The sequence below is a fragment of the Panulirus ornatus genome, chromosome 53 (genome assembly GCF_036320965.1).
Source record: "Panulirus ornatus isolate Po-2019 chromosome 53, ASM3632096v1, whole genome shotgun sequence".
Classification (NCBI taxonomy): Eukaryota; Metazoa; Arthropoda; class Malacostraca; order Decapoda; family Palinuridae; genus Panulirus; species Panulirus ornatus.
The window spans coordinates 2,291,009-2,306,537 of record NC_092276.1 but is presented as its reverse complement, the minus strand read 5'-3'; the positions used below and the strand labels follow the sequence as shown (position 1 = coordinate 2,306,537).

Sequence of the window (15,529 nt, the reverse complement as noted above, 5' to 3'; positions counted from 1 at the left end):
TAACGTACGCATCCAGATGAATCTCCCGTTTGTTCGACGAGGCCGGTCGTATGACCTAAGGGCTGGTGTCAAAGATTTGTATCGAGCGACTGTGTGAGGGACCTGAATCCAGGGCTTTGGTCAAGGCTTCATGTTCAGGGATTCTGTCAGGGCTGGGTGTCAAGGGGCTTCTGTCCAGGGCTGGCGTCACACCAGTGTTGCATGCTCTCCGCAATACCAACTGATCTCAAATATTTTCAGCCGGGTGTGTGTGTGTGTCTTTGAGAGGGAGGTGCTCAGCACGAAGGCCGACATAAGGTTTCCTACGCTTTCTTTTTTTTATATCTATTTACGTTTTGTTCAGTAATGGTCAGCATTTATTGAGAATTGGCTTGAATTCTTGGGAGAGAATTACAGCAAGCTTGGTTGAGGATTTTACCTTTATTCTTTCACAAAAACTGAGACGATACGGATCACTGAATTCCCTGATGATGACCATCTCATGTGCTCTACATATCCTGGCCAAACCAGGGTTCGAACCCGGGTGCTTGGACCCGTGCTTGAATCAGCAACGCTATTTCGTTGGCAGGGTCGTTCGAAGCCTCAGAACACCCAACAGAGGTTGTGAAATGGTAACTTTTATCAGTTCAAATAATACTTGATGTCGAACGCAAGCCGGAAACATGGCACTGCTAGCAGTGACCTCGATATCCTGTCTTGTCTGCTCATATCTATCTTTGTTGATGGTGATGTGTGTGTGTGTGTGTGTGTGTGTGTAAGTGTGTGTGTGTGTGTGTGTGTGTGTGTGTGTGTGTGTGTGTGTGTGTGTGTGTGTGTAAGGGAACACACAGACAAGATACAGGAGACACAGAGATCGGCTGTGGTGCAAGATACATAAAGCTGGAAGAAACAAGTGGAACATATCAGAAACATGACTGATAACTTAAGGGAACACACTATACCATTTCCTGAACTTATCGAGGACATATTAACCGTAAAAGACCAAGTTATTAGATTAAATAACTCGGGAGGACAATTACGCACACGATCGCAGAACTCCCTCCCCGCGCTAAAAAAGAAAAAAAAGGGAAAGATTGTTACGCAAACTAAGACGGTTCTGAGGGCTACAAGAACAAACACCCATGTTCTAACCACTGTGAACATATAATATGGACTATCAATTCGACACCCTCTCCCAACTGTCTAACAACCCTTACATCCTTACTGTATGTATTTTCTCAACATACTTTTAGTGTGGCCCTAGCGTCTAACAACCCTTACATCCTTATTGTATGTATTTTCTCAACATACTTTTAGTGTGGCCCTCCCCAAGCTGTCAATTCCTCTTATTCTCTTTATCAATGAGGTTGGTTAGCTAGGCTGGATCACCAAGCCGGACAAACGTATATGGAGGGCAACAAGTTCTCGGAATACCACGCAGCGCTGACGAAGAGGTGACCGTCAGCACAATTAGCAAATACTTCCTTCACCATGGCCAGTAAGGGGAAGATCTGCGTTCGTCATCTGTTCCTAGAACCTCGGGGTACCAATGTCCGACCGTCCACAGCGCCACAGTCTCCCCATGGACCCCTGTATGAAGCAGGGTACACCCCTGTATCTGTCCTATGCGCCACTGTCTCATGGACCCCTGTATGAATCAGGATACACCCTTGTATCTGTCCTATGCGCTACTGTCTCTCATGGACCCCTGTATGAAGCAGGGTACACCCCTGTATGAAGCAGGGTACACCCCTGTATCTATCCTATGCGCTACTATCTCATGGACCCCTGTATGAAGCAGGGAACACCCCTGTATCTGTCCTTATATACTCCCATGTACGACCTCGTCACGGACCGTCAGGTCTCCTGTCATCTGTCCTTCCTATGAGCTCCCATGTTCTGTCAGTGTAAAGGGCACAATGTCCACCCCCCTTCCCTCCCTCCCTCCACTGGCGACAGACCCGCTCAGTGCTCACCTGCACACCCGCAGGTGGGCAAAGAAACCAGACACCTGGAGGTGGTGGGTACAGACACTCAGAACCCCCTGCTCTCTCTCTCTCTCTCTCTCTCTCTCTCTCTCTCTCTCTCTCTCTCTCTCTCTCTCTGTTAGACGACAGCTAGGCCATGAGGTCAATCCATGAAAGGCTAAGTTTACCCACTGGAATTTATTCAAAACAAGACGGGTTTCAAATCACTGTCAAGCTTCTAACGGGGCTTAATGGCGACTGCCATCCATGTGTGTGTGTGTCAATGATCTCTCTGGACCTCCGTCAGCTGGCCTGAGTTCACTCCTTGACACCTAGACATGAGGACGAAAACTCCTTTGGCACTGCTCTTCCCTCACGACGTTTAAAACTCTACACGAAACTATCTAGCTATCTGTCTGTCTGTCTATTTATCTATCTATCTGTATATCTATCTATTGCTCAAACCATATCCAACTGATTACTCTACCAATTAACATTTGTAAGTGTAAGTCATTCACTGAATTGTCACGTACACGCACCTTTAACCCCGGAAACAGATATGTGGTTAAAAGTGGCTTCCTGGCCATTCACTAAACAAAGGAGCCATTCAACAACCTCATCGAGGAGGTGGCAAATCAACCATGCAATGCCTCACCTTGAGCTCTTGAAGCCAGATTTTAAACACCGTCTGCGACAGTAAACATTTCTTGTGCACCGGGTCCCTCTCTGTGACCCCCCTTTGAACGCCACTGTGATCATACACAAACCCACACACAACAGTACAATGCTGGTGCAGTCTTGATTAACTGTACGAGACGCTAAACCCAGGTAAGTACAAGTATTTTTGGTCACAAATGCTCACAAGGACTGAGCAGTGACATTTTCCTAAAGCTTTTACTTATAAAAAGCCCATTTAAAACATTTAATTAATCTTATTAACATTTGACTAATCCTGTTTACATTTATTTAATCCCACTGAATTATTAATTCAATCCTATCCAACGCCCAAGTAACCCAGTTTTCATGCCATTTCTGGTATTTACTGAGACTGAATGGAAACAGCTGAAGCCTGTCCACAGTGATGGAATATATTTGATATTTAGAAAATCGTAAACTTTTTTAGTTTTAAAAAAACTGTTTGGTCTAAATGATTCAAGACATAAACGATATGAACTGATGTCATTTTCCTGCAGGATTTAATACAGTTCTAAGTGTATTCTTAATTCAAATATCCCCATGGCTCAGGAATGATTAATGCGAATGGTGCATTTCATTTTCTCAAATGAATTTAAGATTTGTATGACTAGAACTTCGAATGTTGATGAGATCACGGATGTCACAGGCATATATATATATATATATATATATATATATATATATATATATATATATATATATATATATATATATATATATATATATACATTAATAAAGCAAAATTTCCTGGAATATTAATCTACATCGTTCAACAAATTAAATATTAACAGAAAACCGGACGAGATTAAACTCAGGTCATTATTTACCTTGTTACCCCTAGTCCCATTTTCTGTAAAGACTTGGTTAAAGAAAAAGGAAGAAGGAAATGGCGAACTTAACTACTTTACGAAGTAATGGACGTCAGTAATAAACTCGCATGTACGCACGGTCTTAGGATATCAGCAGAAGACATTCACCTAGAATTTATTTCAGCTGGTGGAGTTGACGATGGTGGTTTATCTTAGCTGTTGGCATCTTCCCCCGCAGGCATGTTGGAGGAGTACGCCCCGGTGATGGGCGGTGTGGTGGCGGCGGCGGCAGTGGTGGCAGCCACCTACTACCTCACCCGCCCGGCCTCCGTCCCGCCCATGGTGGACCTGGACGAGCAGAGTCACACACTGGTCGAGGTAAGTCCCCTTCTGCCATCACCACAAAGGGAAGGAATGCTGTGCCATCAGGGGGAATATTGTGCTATCAGGGGAATATTGTACTATCGAGGGAATATTGTACCATCAGGGGAATATTGTGCCTTCAGGGGAATAGTCTGCCATCAGGGAAATATTGTACCATCAGGGGAATATTGTACCATCAGGGAAATACTGTACCATCAGGGTAATACTGTACCATCGGGGGAATATTGTGCCTTCAGGGGAATACTTTGCCATCAGGGAAATATCGCTCCATCAGGGGAATATTGTACCATCAGGGAAATATTGTACCATCAGGGGAATATTGTACCATTAGGTAAATATTGTACCATCAGGGGAATATTGTACCATTAGGTAAATATTGTACCATCAGGGGAATATTGTACCATCAGAGGAGTATTGTACCTTCAGGGGAATAATGTGCCATCAGGGGAATATTGTACCATAAGGAGAGTATTGTACCATCACTGGATTATGTACCATCGGGGCTGATTTGAGCCATAATGGAAGCATTTTTCCATGTGGCGAATATCGTGCCATAAGGTAAGCATTGTATCGTCGAGAAACAATTTAACATTAGGAGAATACTGGACTCCAGTTATTGAATACCGAAACCCTTGCACTGAAAAAAAAAATAGGGTGGTGAATGGTTTTATCAGAATCGCTAAAAAAAATGTTCATTGTCTGCTCTTGCTTGATGGCAATTACCCTGCTGCAGGTGAGAAAACTACAGCTGATGAATATATTAATTATACCAATCTATTATGTAGCGATTTTTTTCTTTAGTTATCCCGAGAAATCTCATTTTCTTCTAAGACGTCTTCAGAGAAAAAGGAACTTTGACTGGATAACTCAACTAAATCCTTCCGTTTCACGTCAAGGCATATATGCAATTACCAAATATATTTCCTAAACCCGTGTGTATTCTCCACACAATTGAGACAGAGCGGTCGAGCCTAGTTATGAAGTCTGTAAAATCTGGTAAGATTTGACTTCGGGCGTTTTCTCCTCGAGTTTTACTCACGAGAACAAGAATTTCCGATAGGCATGCCTTCAAAACACTATTTTGATTAATTCTTAGTGAAAACTATTATCCCATAATGCCCCTTTTTTGGAGCCGAAACAGATCCAGACATTCAGTGTTTTCATAAAGTTCCTGTTTCCTGATCTCGCCAGTAAACACCTTTTTATAATCATACTGTGTGCCTCTTAAACCTGACCTACCCCTGGTTTTGCTGACCTTCACTTGGTGTGGCTGACCTGCCGTGACATTTTATTACCGACAAATTATATGCTGATCAATGGGGAAACTGTTGACAAAGGCTAACTATAGCAGTGGGTAATTAGATTGTCGCGGCTTAATGGAAATTTTTTTTCGAAACTCTTAACAATGTAGATCCCAAATGTATTTCATCTGTCAGTGTTACTTTTTGAAACTTGGGAGGAAGGGACTCAGTGAAAACCGGAGATTTGTTCTACCGTCGAAAGAATTGCTCCCATATATATATATATATAATGTCCTATGTACATGTGTATATATATGTATATGTGTGTGTGTATATATATGTGTACATTGAGATGTATAGGTATGTATATTTGCGTGTGTGGACGTGTATGTATATACATGTGTATGTGGGTGGGTTGGGCCATTCTTTCGTCTGTTTCCTTGCGCTACCTCGCTAACGCGGGAGACAGTGACAACGCAAAATAAATAAATAAATAATAATGTCCTCTGCTGAGAGGATTCGATCCTCTGCTCGCGATAAAAAATAGCTATTCGATTATGAATAATCGAATTTCCTTCGTCCTATATCTACACATAGGTAGCAGGATATTCGATTACTTCTAATCGAATTGCCACTTCTCCGTTATTCTCACTGGTAGCACAGTGGTTTGCATTCCAGCCTGCCACACAAAAGGGGAGGGGTTCGAATCCTCTCTGTGGAGGATGTCTCATGCACAATGGAAAAGTGGGTTGGTCAAGCACTATTTCGTCTCTCTCTCTCTCTCTCTCTCTCTCTCTCTCTCTCTCTCTCTCTCCACTTTGACACTGTACACTTCCCCCCTCCTCAAGCCTCACACAGTACAATCCACCCCCCCCCCTTCTCCAGTTCGGCACTGTACAACCCCCACCGACTTGGCACTGTACACAACCACTCCCCCCCCCCCCTCCCCACTTAGCACCTCCCCTGGCATTAGAAATCAGACGAAGTTGGTTGCCAAATATACAAAGTGTAAACACCCAAGCCTGACCTACTGCCGAACTCAGTTCGCGGCGTTTTTTTTTTTTTTGTAAGTATTTCTTTATACTTAATACCGAAAGTGGCTGCTTTTAAATTGCTGTTTTTGCGTTTTTTTTTTCTTCGACTTGATGCTATTTTGGTTTTGTCTGCGTAATGGAGAATTGGGTATAGAGATAACGGTGAATTTTTTGGGTTATCAATATGCCATGTGGAGGGGACACTGGTGAAGGCGAAGCGAGGGATTATCCGAGTATAGCTCCCCAGGTCCTGGTTAAACCAGTGTCCATTTGTTCACCCTGGGGAGGTTAGTCTTCCCCAGTCTCATCCTCAAGGATCCCTCTCCCCACGATCTGGTCCGGTGAGTGTGGGTTTACTCCCACTGTCTCCCCACACCCAGGACCCCCAGCTCCCCAGGTCCTGGTTCGAGAAGTGTGTTTACTCACCCAACCCTGGGGGAGGGTAATATGGCCCTCCTCTTCAGGAGCCAGAAGCAATGTGGCCAATGACCCGATTCTATCAGTGCCAGCCACATACCCGACCACGTCAGCCACATGCCCAGCCCTGCCAACCACATACCCGACCCCGTCAGCCACATATCCGGGCTCCGCCAGCCCCATAATCGCCCCCGTCAGCCATATACGTGGCTCTGCCAGTCACATATCCTCCCTCGCCAGCCAAATACCCATTCCCGTCAGCCACATACCCAGCCCTGTCACCGGTATGGTAGCTTAACTCTCCCTTGGTCGACGATAGTGAAGACGATTCTCTTCCTATTACCCCCGTCCGTGATGGGGACGATGAGAGGTGGTGCTTCAGGATCTGGTGATGGGGACGAGCAGGAGCTCCTGGTGATGGGCCTCCTTCGGTCCCATCCTCACCCTTTCCTTGACGATGATCGGTCCTCACTTTTCTCACACGGTGGCACTAACCACAGTAGGTAGGTCCTCACTTTCGTAACATGGTGATAGTGACGACAGTGGTATGTCCTCACTTTCCTGGCACGGTGATAGTGGCAATAACAGGTCACCATTTTCCTGGCGTTTTGAGAGTGAAAATGATACACACACACACACACACACACACACACACACACACACACACACACGGCTGGTGATAGAGACACTTGTGCGATGGTGATGCTCGGGTGGGCAGGGAACATGACAAGTCATTATCTATATATATATACATATATCTACCAATGACTGGCTTAGCATTGTGATACACATGCTTAGCTCTCTATATGGTAGCTTTCTTAGCTCTGGGGAAGCTTTGGTTGGCTCTATGCTGGCTCGGCACCACCTGTTGGGTGGTGGGTTAATGTCGCCTGTGGGGTGGCTTGGAGCTACCCATATGGGCTGGCTTTGAGTTAGAGTAGGTACTCTTTGTGGGGTATTTACAGAGCTTTCTGTGTACTCATTCTCTGTGGGCGGTGTCTTTGGTGAAGTGCGTTGCTGGGGATGTATGTGTGGTGCCTCAAATAGGGTGTGTGGATGGGGGAAGTGTGTGTGTGTGTGTGTGTGTGTGTGTGTGTGTGTGTGTGTGTGTGTGTGTGTGTATGTGTGCTGTTGAACTGTGTCTCATGGCTGTTGTTGGAATAAAGTCTTTACTTTTACTGCATTTTATTTTCTATTATAGCAGTCGACATGGGACGTCCAGAAACAAGCTTCAATCAGGGCCATCTCGGGTTGAGAGGAAAACATGTTAAGAGAAAAGGGAAGTTAAGAACAGCTTTTTACGTGGTTGCAGACCTGTCTTAAATGAGGGAGGAAGAGGGAAAGACGAAAGAAGCGGGAGAATTCTAAAAGAGTCACTCTTCGGGGAAAGAAGGAAGGTATCATAACGGCCAATCCTCATATGGTTGTTTTTCACAGAGAATCTAAGGGAAGCAGCAGGCCTGTGCACTTCATAGGGGGGATGGGACACAACGGAGACGGCGTGTAATGGGAAGCTTCTGTTAGCTCGTTGTCTGACTGGTACATTTCGAGCTGGGTGAAGTTTGGGGTCCCGACTTTCCTGGACATTTCTAACAGAAGAGTATAAACTGTCGCGTTTCTTGTCGAATCTGGTCCAAGAGCACCGTAGACCCGAGATGGATGAGCGGGATCTCAATGCAAAATTTGCAACGTAAAACAACTTGGCTTTTGATGGAATTCAGTCAAGTGATGGGGAACCATCAATTGGTTCGTCAGTGACAAACTAGGTGGGAGGGTGAAGGAGGCGCAGTCATCCGGGGAGAATGGGTGCCAGGTCGCCTTTGGGGTATGCCTGCTACACACACAAACACACACACCAGACTATTTCTAGGGCTATACGACAAATAGAAGGGGGGATCCGTTGGGGCCAGAGGGCGCGCTAGTATACGGGATCATCATCACACGTCTGGCAGCACCACCGAGGAGATGATAGCCCGGACGCAAATCAAAATAATTTACCGATTCCAACGGCAACATTAACTTTGAGGTGACTGGATGATTCAAGCCGACATGCATGCTGCTCGGGATGAAGAACGTTGCTTTCAGTTTACTCAAGAAAATACTTGGGTGAAATTATTAGCTTCAGTGATCTGGCTCGGGCAGCCCACACCCTACATAAACATAAAAGCAGATTTCTTTATTTCTGTTCAACTTTGAATGTGTATATATATATATATATATATATATATATATATATATATATATATATATATATGAAACATGATTGGTTGTAGAAGCTGGGAAAATGGCGAACACGAAATGCAGGGAGCCTGGACAGGATTTGGTGTTACGTCCAGCGAGGTGAGGAATACCTGCGGGGTATATATATATATATATATATATATATATATATATATATATATATATATATATATATATATATATATATATATATATATTAGCGTCTTTGAACCTAAGTCACTCGGAAGAATCTGGTATTCATGAGTTTGGTGTCGTTTGGTCAGGTCGTCTCCGATTCGATTCTCTTTTGAGTTTGACAAAGAGTATTTGAAGCCTTAGATCATCATCTCTTAGATCATTATCTGGGTATGAATGCCAGGTGACCCTTGAGTGGGCACATTGGTTCCCTTGAGTGGGTACATTGGTTCTCTTGAGAGGGCACACTGGTTACCTTTGAGTGGGCACATTAGCTCCCTCGAGTGGGCACATTGGTTCCCTTGAGTGGGCACACTGGTTCTCTTGAGAGGGCACACTGGTTCCCTTGAGTGGGCACATTAGCTCCCTCGAGTGGGCACATTGGTTCCCTTGAGTGGGCACATTGGTTCCCTCGAGTGGGCACATTGGTTCCCTTGAGTGGGCTGGGGACCTGGGTCATGCTGGTGTTCTTACAAAGAGCATACCGTCTCTTATTCTGTCCTTGCTGATGTACACCCGTGACACTGCATGCGTTAATTACCATTTCGTAATTACTCATTTACGCTGTGTGGAGAGGGTATTTTACCCTCATTAGACTCCATCTCTTGAACTTAAGCCTTTTCCTGTGCACTCACAGACATGCATGCCTTAAGCCAGTCCTGTGTACCCACACACACACGTGTATTTAAAGCCACCATCAGTATTACATCATATTCTCTTATGAACTTCCATTTACGAGCTGTCAAACACGTCACATAAACTGGTAATTAAAACGAGATATATCGGTAAGTACAAAATATCTCTAAAACCTTTTTTTTTTTCTCCCAGGATAAACATAATTGTAAGTGACTACATAATTAGGAAAGCGAGGCGGGTGACGGAGTGCTACAGGTGAGTGTGGAACTTAGAGGAGGATTTCTGTACTCAGTTTTTCAAAATATACTTTTGAGTGCGAGGGAGAGGATCGTCAGGCGATGTTTGGACCAAGTCCTGGTTCACCAGGTGATGCTGGGTGGACCAGTTGGTGCTGGCTGGACCAGGTGAGGTTCTGGTTCACCAGTTGATGCTAGGTGGACCAGTTGGTGCTGCCTGGACCAGGTGAAGCTGGACCACGTGAGGCTGAACCAGACGAAGCAGGCCAGACCAGGTGCTCAGCAGCTCATCTCCAACGCCCTTAAGCTCTGCCTGTGATCACACTGCTACTGCTGGAGCTGCTTTGATCATAGGAGCTATTTCAGGTCGCGTCTCACGATGCCAGTGCGCGCACCCAGGCTGTTAAGACATATCCCGAAGATATCTATATATTAAGTCCCTAATCTCTCACCTGGCTGGTCGACAGTGTTTCAGATATTTGCTGGCAACACGCTGAATAACTCGGGCCGGGTCCCGGATGTTTACACAGCTAATCTGTAACGTGCTTAGGACACTTCATTTCACCGGCGTTGGTTTTTGTTTTGCGAAGGCTCCCGTGCCGAACGCTCCAGGGTGGAATGATTTTTCGCGTGTACTCTGCAGACAAGAGGCTTTCGCCGTGTGGTAGTGTGTATCTCACCTGCGCTCGGGAGGACGCAGAAGTCTTTCGAGTTCTCTCGGTCGATCTCGGGAGCTTTGAGTTCCGACAAAGGGCTGTTGTCGTTACAACATTAGGTGGGGGGATATGAATGTTCTTCACGCATTTTCCAGAGCTGCAGACTTGTCCCTCTCAGAAGGTGATGTTGAATACACGACAGTGTTCATCACATGTGGGGTTTGGCTTCTCTGGAAGTGGAGGTTCGTAGACCCCAGCCTATCGTCGATGAAGCGGCTGCTTGGAGAGTTTTGTTGTTCTTGGTGAAGAAGAGGTAACCTGGCACGATTATTCCATGATCTTTTACCCTCCTTAACCCTGACATATTCATGAGTCCTCTTTTGCATCTCTTCCTTCTTTTTTTTTTGTCTTGGTTCCCTTTCCTTTCCTCGTAGCTACACCTCCTCCTTCCTCCGACCGTCTGACATAGGAATTCCCTCGACCATCCGACACACCTCCTTCTTAAACCGTATGACACACCTGCCACTTGACACACTCATCTCACACACCTTCCACCTGACAGCCCTCACATATTTTCCTCAACCTCCTCAGATGCCCAGAGCTAACTTGTCTCTTTTTCCCAAATTATCTCTCCCCAAATCAGGCAGCAAGGTGGGGCCGACGCAAGAAGCCTCCCTAACGTTTAGTGAAGCTTCCAGACTTCCTCACTCGGGTGCTTCCAGGCTGCTCACACCATGGGCGGAGAGAACTGAGGAGGAAACACCTACCGCACGTGAACGGGGATGGAGAGGATGGGGATGGTTGTCGTACTGAGGTGGCAGAGAGGGGACACCCCGGTGCCAGGAGAGTGCCAGGAGATGGGGGGCCAAATGGAGTGGGTAACTTCCTCGCTAGGGGTATTCCCTCCCGCCACCGGGATCTGTCGTCCACAGGGCTACTCAGGTGCATAGGACACCCACTCCAGGAGGAGGAGGTGGAGGTGTGGGGTCGCAGTTCGACACGGAGAGACCTAAGGCGTCGGGGCATTCATTCCCCCTCGTCGATGGTGAGGTGAGGTGCTACACAGGTGTCGCATGCCAAGCCGGCCGTATGCAGACTGCTTGCACGGGCGAGAAGTTTATTAACACAAGTCATATGTCACATACGCTTGTTGTTTATTATTCCCATGACGCATATTGGTGCACCGGGACTTATTATAGACGAAGGAAGGGGGGAAGGTTCAACGGTGACAGTGTGTTGGCAAGGCGCCGCAGGTGAGGCCCGGGGCCGAAGGCTAGGCCATGGGTGGAGGCGGGTTCTCTTGTTACCGCCGCCCTCAACTCCCATCACTCACGCAGGAGAGGCGTTCCTCCGTCTGTAGCTCCGGCGGCTGATGACGCTCAGAAGCTCTGGCGAGCGTTCAAGAGCTCGTCAGGGGGGTCCTGGTTTAAATATCGAACCCTAAGAGTGAAGAAGACGAGTCAAGTACTGTTTGGGTGAACTCAGCTTATCTGTGGGTTGATACAAACTGAGAGATTGAGGTAGCTGGGCGCCTGTGGTACTCATGTCTTGCTGTATATTCTCTGTGTACAAGATATAATATCTCCCGGTGATAACTATGCACAGTCGTATCTTAAGTCATTTACGAGTAATCAGTTTATGATAGTAATCATTAACTTGTACGTCCCTCAGCCTCTTTACCGTCCTGTATAATAGAGTTTATTCTAACTAAACGTATGTTTAAAGTATGTGTGGTATGTCACCTTATTATGGAAAGCTGTATTTGACCAACATAATATCCGAATTAAGTTTTTGAGCCGATATTTTGCTGTGCGGCCTTTTGTTATTTTCTTGTTGGGTTCTGAAGGAATGAACCTGTACACTGACTGACCTGAAGGCTGTCGGTACCAGGTGCTGGGGGATCCAAGTGACCGATGCCAGGAGTCGAGGAGCAGGACTGTAAAAATGGATATTCGTTTCGTACCATCTCGTCGGAGGAGCTTATATCGTAGAGAATATGACTATAGCATTCGACGTTTAATTACTATCGTTCAAGAAGTAAGCGTTTAGATTTCCTTTTTTTTTTAGGTTTGATAGGTTAAGTTAGGATGTATAGATTTTTGTTTTTTTGTTGTTCGGTTTTGAAATGTTCCGAGGGCTGAAGAATGTTCGCAGGTTCTGGAGCAACCAGCGGGCACTGAGATGAGACTACCCTACTGTGGTGCAGACGGGGCGGCTTTCGAATGCCACCACACATACCACACGCCTGGCCTCCTGTGCTGAACACATACCACACGGCCTCCTGTGCTGAACACATACCACACGCCCGGCCTCCTGTACTGAACACATACCACACGGCCTCCTGGGCTGAACATATACCACACGGCCTCCTGTGCTGAACACATACCACACGGCCTCCTGTGCTGAACACATACCACACGGCCTCCTGTGCTGAACACATACCACACGGCCTCCTGTGCTGAACACATACCACCCGCCCTCCTGTGCTGAACACATACCACACGGCCTCCTGTGCTGAACACATACCACACGGCCTCCTGTGCTGAACACATACCACACGGCCTCCTGTGCTGAACACATACCACACGGCCTCCTGTGCTGAACACATACCACACGGCCGCCTGTGCTGAACACATACCACACGGCCTCCTGTGCTGAACTCTGCAAATCCCTGAGGTCTCAAGCGAGGCAAAGAGAATATGACCCCTCGGATCAATGCTGTTTACTACACATTATCTCCTCATTCACTACCATCCAGGTGTTATTCCCTGCCCGTCGCCCCTTCCAGCTGTTTAGATCCCCCTAAGCTGAGACCTCCCTGTGGTGTGGGACCTCCCAGGACTGAGAACTTCCTTAGCCGAGACCCCTCCTCTCCCCTGAGCAAAGACCTCCCTTTGGAATACCTCTGTGTGGGGGTTAGCATGCTGATCAACTGGCTCGTTCGTCTTGAGAACTACCGTCTGCTTACAATAACTGGGGTCGTCAACCCGTCGCTTTTTTCGAACCCACCGATCAAAATGATCACCTTCTCAGGTGTCCAAGATATCAAAATCGTCGGACCATAAACGCCCCCGATGCGTGTACATGGTGGCTCTGGGTCCAACAAGTATACCCCAGTAGCAGCAGGCAGAACCATCGTCGGCCGGCGTGTCTCTCCCTCACACCTACAGATCGACACGCGCCTCAGATGGCCCGCGGGGGAGGGGGGGAAACAGGCGGCAGGTGCTCGAGTAAAACTGAACTTCGAATGCCGGGCATAAATGTATCAATGTTGGCACCGAGGAGAACGCGCAGGTTGGATATTGAGCGTCGTGTCCGGTTGGAATCAGGGGCGTTTGTCGGGGTGGCGCGCCTCTCAAAAGACTCACGTGAATGGCTAAGAAATAGCACAGAATGTCACATGGGGGAGTGGTGGGGGAGAGGGAAGGGGCGGGGAGGGCTTTTTAACCATCTCCCCCCCCCCCCCCCCCCCAACGCCGTCTGGGAGAAAAGATGGACGGGTACTGTGAAGTGGGTCTTACTTGATTCAAAACAGATGTGTGGCAGTAGCACCACCAGTAGCGGGGACCTGGGACTTGTGTCAGGCCTATTTTCAGAGCCTTAGGCTTAGTTCAATGAGGGTGTTGACCTGATCCTCATCATACCAGAGTGAGATGCAGCCTCTGTCCTCCTCCTCCTCCTAATCCTCCTCCGAGGCAGAGAGGTTTAAAGTAGATCTTGAATGTATCGAGATGGGTCGGAGGAGGAGGAGGAGGAGGAGGAGGAGGAGGAGGAGGAGGCGATGCTGCTGCTGCTGCTGCTGCTGTTGATGCTGGCCTCTCCCCTCCCCCCCCTACCCCACTAGGCAGGGGGGGAAGGGGGGAGGAGGGGATTCGTTCAGGTGGTGTGCCAGCGGCGTGACCATGAGCGACCACAACCCATGCCAACTGAAACTGAAATGACTTCTTCTATTGGAAGATAGTCGTCGGAATGTTGGTTGGGGGTCTCAGTGTGCCACGTGTATGGTGGTGGGTATATATATATACACACACACACACGTACATATACAAGTATATATGGAGGGTCATGAAGGTAGAGGTATGGTGAGGGTGAGGCCCAGTGCTTGTGGTAGGGCGGGGGTCGGGCGGTGGTGGCGAGGGAGGGAGGGAGCAGACAAAATTGGGTAGAGGGGGACCAGGAGATGAGGCTGGGCTGTCAGCACGTGCCTCAGTGTGGTCTTAGCCAGTGTTGGTGCCGCCGCTGTTCCTCTGTGCCGCCGCCGCCCTGTAGGGGACCTGCCCGACCTCCCGTATCCCCAGTCAAGTCGGACCTCACGAGCGGGACCCGTCGCGAAGAAGACTCGCTGTGCGTGTGTGTGTGTGTATAAGTGACCGGCGTGCGTGCAGACCTGTGGTTTAAATAGGAAATCTCAGTGAATGTGATGCTCGGGCAGTGTTGGGCCATGTGAAGACCTGGTCAGTCTCTGAACCCTGACGGTCAACACCCCCCCCGAGTCATACATACGTAGACTCTCCTTCGTTGCTGCTGCTGCTCCTCCTCCTCCTCCACCTCCTCGGCCGGGAGTGAGGCAAAGGACTGGCGCCGCCGCTCTGATAGCGTGGTGGGAGGCTTGCTTGACCGTCAGTTGGGAGGGGGTCACGCGCAAGACGGGCAGGATGGGTCGCAAGGCAGCTGGGGACGAGATCCCAGACCATCCCAGCAAGATCTGCTACAACCCCGTGCGCCTCACAATGGAGCTGGACAACCAGTCTGACATCCTCAAAGTAAGTCATCGTCCTGGGGGGTGTGTCCTTTAGAGGGTTTGAATCCACGTATCAAGGCTACTTGAGCCTCACAGGGGAGGTAGTATCCTCCACCTCCTCTCCCCGCCAGTGAACCTTCCATGGTAAGCCCTACGTGTCGCGAGGTGTGGCAGAGGATCCAGGTTGTCTCGCTCCCTCCCTCAAAGCTGCTGTGTTTCTGGCTCTCATGCGGTCGGGGAAACTTTTAGTTTTTTCCAGATTTCTCGGGGGTAAACCTTATATATATATATATATATATATATATATATATATATATA

At 47.7% G+C, this 15,529-nt stretch overlaps 2 protein-coding genes across 6 annotated transcripts in view; one reads left to right on the top strand and one right to left on the bottom strand.

Moving 5' to 3' along the window:
- LOC139765160 (long-chain-fatty-acid--CoA ligase 1) overlaps positions 1-15,529 on the top strand; it is a 102,769-nt gene that overhangs the window by 36,985 nt on the left and 50,255 nt on the right. For 4 of the 5 annotated variants that reach the window (XM_071692401.1, XM_071692403.1, XM_071692400.1 and 1 more), the window contains one exon: positions 3,690-3,829. In XM_071692401.1, the coding sequence (XP_071548502.1) occupies positions 3,690-3,829 (140 nt within the window). Of the gene's footprint in view, positions 1-3,689; positions 3,830-14,579; positions 15,234-15,529 lie in introns of those variants that run through there. The other variant, XM_071692404.1, reaches the window with a different exon arrangement.
- The window catches only part of Shrm (shroom), a 100,036-nt gene that overhangs the window by 47,885 nt on the left and 36,622 nt on the right, over positions 1-15,529 (bottom strand). The gene's annotated exons all lie outside the window — the stretch shown is intronic.